Source organism: Acanthisitta chloris, unplaced genomic scaffold (genome assembly GCF_000695815.1).
Source record: "Acanthisitta chloris isolate BGI_N310 unplaced genomic scaffold, ASM69581v1 scaffold8481, whole genome shotgun sequence".
Lineage (NCBI taxonomy): Eukaryota > Metazoa > Chordata > Aves > Passeriformes > Acanthisittidae > Acanthisitta > Acanthisitta chloris.
In genome coordinates this window covers 3,293-10,432 of record NW_008655426.1, presented here as the reverse complement: position 1 = coordinate 10,432, position 7,140 = coordinate 3,293, and the positions used below count along the sequence as shown (strand labels likewise).

Genomic DNA, 7,140 nt, shown 5'->3' with positions numbered 1-7,140 from the left:
CCGCTCAAGAGATGCTCAGGCCACAACAGACAGGTTGGGGAAAGTTGCACACTTCAGTGGGGGATCCTTGAACAAAACAGTGCCAATGACCTGCCCTACCAGGGCAAAGATGTGTGTGAAACGCTTGTGAACATTTTCTAAGAAAGGTCACTGCTGGGCTGGGCCAACCCTGCACTCACAGGGGAGCCCATCCCAGAGTCACTGCTGGAGGCCAAATGCCTGAAGCAGTGTGGGAAGATCACGGGCATCAGCTGCCCCATACAGGTCACTCTGCCCCAGCATGGAGAGAGCCATGCGGAGGGTGATCCAGATGTTGTCAGACATAGCTCCTTGTTGGCCCCGCGGACCTCGGCTCTTCTGCTGCATGTGCAAAGCCTCTAAGAAGTGCTCCACAGCCTCACTGTGAACAGGAACACATACACACGCTTAGTGGAGAAGATAGGACATCTCATACTTGCCCCACGTTTGCCTCTATTTTCCCTCCAAAACCATTTCCTCCTCTTCACCAGATCCCAGCCCACTCCACAGAACCACAGAATCGTTAAGTCCAGCCTTGGACCAATCTCCACCTTGTCAACTAGACCACAGCAACAAGTGCCATGTCCAGGCATTACTTGAGCACTTCCATGGACAGAGACTTCAACACCTCTATGGGTAGCCTATTCCAATACCTGACAACCCTTTCAATGAAGAAATTCTTCCTGATGTCCAACCTAAACCTCCCCTGGTACAGCTGGAGGCTATGTTCTCTTGTCCTGTCACTAGCTGTCTGCGAGAAGAGGCCAACACCCACCTTGCTACAAGCTCCTTTCAGGTAGTTGTAGAAAGAAATAAGGTCTACCCTGAGCCTCCTCTTCTCCAGGCGAAACCCCCCCCAGCTCTCTCAGCCACTCCTCATAGGACTTACTCTCTAGACCCTTCACCAGCTTTGCTGCCCTTCGCTGGACAGGCTCCAGCACAATGTCTTTCTCATAGTGAGAGGCCCAGAACTGAATATAAAATTCTGGGTATGGCCTCAGCAGTGCTGAGTACAGGGACACAATCACTTCCCTGGTCCCGCTGGACACACTATTACTGATAGAGGCAGGATGCCATTGGCTGCCTTGGCCACCTGGGCACACTGCTGGCTCACATTCAGTCGGCAGAGGTCCCCCTTTTCCCTCTAAGAGAATCTGAAGTCCATTCCAACTGTCACTGCATGACACTTGGATTTCAGGGCAGAGTCCACACATTCACTCTGCTCTCCTATGCCAAGAGAAGGCTGCAGGCAGTGTGGCACTGCCCTAGTAACCTATCACGGTCTCTCTCCCACAAAGACATGCAAACTCATGGGGCACAGCATATCTGCATGTCCTGTGCTCACCGGTGGGCACCTAAGTTGATGCAACTGATGCCCAAGTTGTAGCGAGAGCGGATGTATCCCGGCTGGAGCTCCAGTGCCCGGCGATACGCAGCCACAGCTTCTTCACTCCGGTTCCCATTGGCCAGGGTGGCACCAAGCTTGTTCCACAGAAGATGGTCCTGCAGGAGGGGGCAGAGAGGGCTGAGATGAACTGGATCACTTTAAGCTCCAAGTCAGCCCTTCCTTCCCCATGTCTCTGTCTCATTCCTCTACTCCAAATGTGTGTGTCTCATACACACAGCACCTCCACCCAAACCTTCACCTATAAACCTCCTGGTACCTCCAGTCTGCCCTTTCTTACATTGGGGCGCACACTGAGTGCAGCACTGAAGCAATCCACAGCCTTCTCATACTCTCCACTAAGGTTGAAAAGGACACCCAAGCCACACTGAACATCAGGATCCACACTTGAGGGGTTGCTTCGCACAGCTGCTAAGAACAGCTCTTTCACCTCCACGAACAGTGAGCTGGAAAAGCACAGAACAGGATATTGGTGTACTGTGGAGAGAGCTGACCTTGGGTTGCTCACTCTGCTCCTGCCTTGACCAGTCCCAACCCTCCAAGAAGCCTTTCAGCTGAAAGCTGAAATTGATAATCATAACTCACTCAGACAGCAGGGAACCTAGGACACGCTTGGGAGGCCCCAGGTTTGTCCCCGAAACACCCTCCTCTGGTTCCTTCTCCAGCAGGTGGGCATAGTCCGGTTTATGGCGTAGCCAGTCCCGCAGGGTCTCGCATGCCTGCTTCTGCAAGGACTCATTGGTGAAGCTGACAGCTAAAGCCATAAGTGCTGTGAGGTTCTCAGGCTGCAGTTCCAAGCACCTGCAAGTCAAAGGAAGAGAAGTGAATGCAGCATTAAGACAGTCTAGGAGACACCCTGATACAGCAGGTAACACATTCAAGACAGAGCACACTGTGGTAGCCATATGGTCCTTGTGGCACTATGCACTAGACAAGGAGCCATGCTCAGCTGCTCTTCTGCAACACTCACCGTCTGAGGGCACTGATTGCCAAAAGCTCCTGTTCATTCTCTGCTTGGGTGGTTCCCAGATATTGCCAGGCCTGGAGAAGAAACAAAGATTAACAAAGTCAAACTTCTTCACAGAGAAAAAGATCAGTTGATAAACTATGGACAGAGATTAAATCCGCCATATTATTATTCCACACATTTTTAGAGTGAGACCAAATATACCAAAGTGTACACATTAGCCACAGGTAGAAGTTTCTCTCAAAAGACACAGATGTCATGGCACACAGGTACTCAAGATCAATAAAACTGGCATTGTTATAGAGAAAAGAAATTAATGTCTACCTGGAAACGTATCATAAAGCAACTGTTGGCAGTTTTACACTTTTAAATCACAGAATCTCCACTTTCAACTTCTAACTGTGGTCAAACTGCAGAGGAAGGAGGAAAATGCAGATCTCCTATTTCCCAAGACAAAATAGCATAGCAGCAGTGCTAATAATGAGACCCCCAGGGCAGGCAGCTGCATGTATTTGTGCAGTGGTTCACAAGCAAGTGGCAATCTTGGAGACTTGACTATCAGACCTGAAAGTAGAAGCACTGTTATTTTCCTGAATCTTCAATCATGACACTAGTATATGAAAATGACTTCCATTTCCAGGCAGCTGGCATAGGGAATATTTAATTAAGGCACTAAATCCAAAGTACCTGTTCATTTTGTGTTCATAACCACACCCCTGGCTCCAAAGCAGGCCAGATAGTTGGGATTGTCAACATGAAGTACCTGCCTTTTGAATCTTAGTCACAAAATGCAGTATCCACTGCCTCAAGGAAGAAAACTGTTTCATTAGCAAAGACCTAGAAATGCTGCACAAGCCATCACAAGCAGAAGGCAGCCTACTATCTTGAATCTCTAATGCCTCAGCATACAGCTAGCTGCAACTCAAGAAGAACTGGCAAGGGATGACCGCATACTGTTCTGCCAGCGGAAGAGCTGAGATTCAAGGTAAAGTTGTGACTTGGACCAAAGCAAACATGACATTTCCTTCAGAGCAATTGTTCTTGTCTATTTGATCACTGTACCATTTGTGAAGTCTTGACTTCTCCTGTACTTTTTGCAGTCACAGTAGAATTCAGAATGTTTTCAATACAGCTAGCCAGAACTGGCCCATGATTTCTCCCCCTAAGGTTTCAACTACCTCTCCATCATGCTCAGCCTGCAGCCCACACTCCCTATGAGAAGAAAGTGACAGCTCAAAAAGAGTATTAACACCACCTTTAGACCACTTTAAAGCTAAAGCAGATCTTCAAACCCTCTGCTTACTTTTCACCTACTCCCAGTACCCTAGAAAATTAGATGCCTATTGCCAGAAGCCAAAAACCTCTGTTCCAAGATGTCACTCTCATCTAAGTCGCAGGATAAACAAATTAGGTATGTCCAATCATATACAATTACCAGGGCTTGAATCAGACACACTGAGAATTCAGCAGCCCTGGGTCCTTGAGGCAGACACTCCAGAAACAGACAACACGAGTCTACTTGCATTCTTCCTCCTGAGAATAGCCACGTTCTCCATGTCTGGAGAAAGGCACATAGACTATTCCATTTCTCAATTTATCCCACAGAAGCTGAAGCAATTTATGGAAAAAAAGTATTTACTGAACTAGGAGCTGAAAATCTGTCTTCAATGTAAAAATCATTCTTTGGCCCACAGCTTCAAATGAGGACTGTGAAGACAGCCAAGCCGTATCTCTCAACCCTTTTGGGTACATTTTCTCCTTGCATCTAGATGAAACACTTAAGTCAGAACCCCTAGCCTAATGAGCTGCTCAGAATTAGTCTTCAATACAGATACTGAAAGCAGTTATCTGCCATAAGTATTTCCAAACTTACGATGCCAATAAAGACTTTCACAGAAGCAACTTACGAGACGAGAATTCCTTGTCTTGGCTCCATGCACAGTCTCATGTGCTCCAAAAATTTTACACAGCTCTGAGCCAGAGTCTTGGTGCTTCCTGTAACTGACCTTGGTCATAAACCTCCTTGCTCACTGCCTCCCTGAGGATTCACATACATCAGCTACAAACCCAGAGCCACAAAAAAAATTGAGATGTTTTCATACACCCAGCACAGCTCCTAAGACTGAAGTGAGTTTTCTACACTCACCCTGACACCTTGGCCCGTTATCTCTGCTGTCACTCACCTCCATGTGATCTGGCTTCTGTTGCACTGCAGCCTCAAAGAGCAGGACAGCGTTGGGGAGGTCACCTTCCTCTAAGCGCTTCCTCCCCTCTTCAAACGCATCTGGGTGATCTCTCATGGGATTATCTTCCTCAAACTGGTAACCCTAGCAGAGAAAACAGACAGAGGCTAACGCTAGGAGACAGGCTTCGGTAGAAGAGCACTCTCTACAGTAGAGCAGTCTAGTCTTGCTACATCAGAAACACTCAAACTGCAGACCAGCCAGCACTTTGTTCTCTCTGCTCATTTGTAGCAGATCGGAGAACAATGGCTCTTCTTCCTGCCTGCTCTGTGCTGAAAAAGTCCCCCAGACCAGACCTGGAATAAGTTGCCACCACAGAGACAAAACATTTGGTATGAATCTTATCACCTTGGAGGAAGCAAAGGGGAGAAGGGCAGGCACAGGGCCAGGGGATACAGGACTTGCACTCACTGCAAAGAATCCCTGCCTTCACTGGTATTTGGTGCTGGACAAGAGCTAGACAGCATTTGCAGACAAGCCCAACTGAAAACAATATTTAAGCCCTAGCTGATCTGGGATGAGGGTGAAAGTGACAGGAAAAGACCAGCACAAGAAGGAATCCTAGCAGTCTGTGGAGCTCACATGCGAGGCAGGCATACTGCCAGTCTCCTCAAGGCAACCCATCACAGTGCCAGGGCTGAGAGACCCTGTTCTCCTTTACCTTATCATATGATGAAGAGTTGAGGTCTTCATAATCAGAGAGCCAAGGGTGAGCCTCTGCATCTCTCTTGGCCATCTCCTCCCACTCTGCCTGGAGTTTGTCCCAGAAGTCCACGTCTGACTGAAGGGGGAGCAGAATGTGACAGGAGTACTTCAGCCACAAAGTCAGGTCTATAGCCATGCCAGAGAACTCCCTCGCAAATGTTTCTAGCCCTCCTCACAGCATGCAAAGGAGAGCTAACCCTACCAGAGGCTCTCAGCTGGTACCCCAGCCCTCCTTCTCAGTCAGCTTTACCTCCACAGCAGTCTTTGCCTGCTCAAATTCCATATCAAGAGTTGACATGTTCCCAGATCGCGCAAATTGATCCACCCAGGCATCGGATGCCCCCTGGGAGTTTGGAAACAGAAACACACCTTTCTTTTTAGAATTTGGCAACCTCAGGGCACATCCCAAAACAACAGGAGGGTCTGTGATGACCCCTCCTCCCCATCAGCAAGAACGGATGGCCTGTACAGTGGAAGAGAGTTCATCTGGATCTCCTCTTCCTCCCAGATGCTATGGGAAATGAGAAAATTCAAACTGTCCAAATACATTCCCAGCTTCTGGCTAGACTCTGCTAAGAGCCCAACAGCCCCTCCCCTGTCTCCCTCAGCATGGCTGAGAGTTTGAACTTGCCATTCTCCCTCACTCCCAGACTGTGCATTGTGGCAAAAAGCTTTCTTCCTTCAGAGCATATAGGCCTGGGGCTCCTACCTGCTGCTGTATAAACTCAGATGCCCATTGCTCTGCCTGATCTTGGTCTCTGTGGGTCACCTGATTAGCTTCGATCGATACCCTCCCATCTCCGATCTGGCGGACAAACTTTAGGAACTGTGGCAGAGAAATGAAACAAGGGTGGAGCTGGGCAGATGCTGTGCCAACAAGCCCCCTGCCCATGCCCCGCTCCTTCACTAAGGGGACTTCTCTCTGCAAGGTGAGCACAAAAGGCCCAGAAATGTGAGGGGAACAGGACTTCACAAGAGTCACATGGTTGAGATGGATAATATCTAATGTGGGTTGTACGGTTCAACTTGCAGGAATCAGGGAAGAAACGGAAACATGGGACAACAGGAGGCTTTATTCCTTTCCTGTCCTCTCAATTCCCCACACCCCACAGCAATATCATTATACAAATTGTATAATTACTAATTCACAGTAATAATTCATGTCTCAGACCCAGTCAAGAAATCTCTTACCTCAGAATTCTTGAGTTTTGGATCATCCACTTTAGAGAGGAAATCAGTAACAGTTTTCTTAAGATCATCCTCCGGTTGATATTCCTCATACCTGTGTTCAGAGGCAGGAAAAGGAAAGAGATAGTCTGATACCAGGCAACAGTGAATTCTTTCACTAACAGCAGTCTACAGAATGGGCCAGACAACAGTATTGATACTGTTGTAGCCCCAGAAGGATACAAGCCCTCCTCAAAGGGTTGTCCTAAGTGATTCAGTGCCATTATCCATCTGTAAAAATTCAAAATTATTGCTAGGTTAACTGTGCAAGTGATTGACACAAACAGTCACAGAATTAAACAATTTGAGTCAGCACAGCTCTGCAGAACAGTCTAGATTCCTTGGCAAGCTCACAGGCTATCAGACATTGCAAGTTTTAGCACAACCAAAAACAAGGTCATATGTCCAGGAACAATGAAAGTAGGTCATGCTCATTGAAGAGGAAAACAGTGTCTTGGAAAAGCATCAGCTCTGCAGAGGATTGAGGGCTCACAGCAAGCACACAACTCAATATGTTGCCTGGTTTACAGCAGGACAGGACCAGTTCTAGATGTTACCATTACATTCGGTCTTGG

General features: G+C 47.8%; 1 protein-coding gene across 1 annotated transcript in view; it reads right to left on the bottom strand.

Moving 5' to 3' along the window:
- PEX5 (peroxisomal biogenesis factor 5) overlaps positions 1–7,140 on the bottom strand; it is a gene marked incomplete at its 5' end in the record, with an annotated part of 10,849 nt that overhangs the window by 711 nt on the left and 2,998 nt on the right. The window contains 10 exons of the mRNA XM_009083895.1: positions 1–400; positions 1,364–1,521; positions 1,704–1,869; positions 2,009–2,224; positions 2,394–2,464; positions 4,574–4,717; positions 5,295–5,414; positions 5,589–5,681; positions 6,048–6,164; positions 6,530–6,620. The exon at positions 1–400 is cut by the window's left edge and continues 711 nt beyond it. Coding sequence (XP_009082143.1) covers positions 199–400; positions 1,364–1,521; positions 1,704–1,869; positions 2,009–2,224; positions 2,394–2,464; positions 4,574–4,717; positions 5,295–5,414; positions 5,589–5,681; positions 6,048–6,164; positions 6,530–6,620 — 1,378 coding nt within the window. The remainder of the gene's footprint in view (positions 401–1,363; positions 1,522–1,703; positions 1,870–2,008; positions 2,225–2,393; positions 2,465–4,573; positions 4,718–5,294; positions 5,415–5,588; positions 5,682–6,047; positions 6,165–6,529; positions 6,621–7,140) is intronic.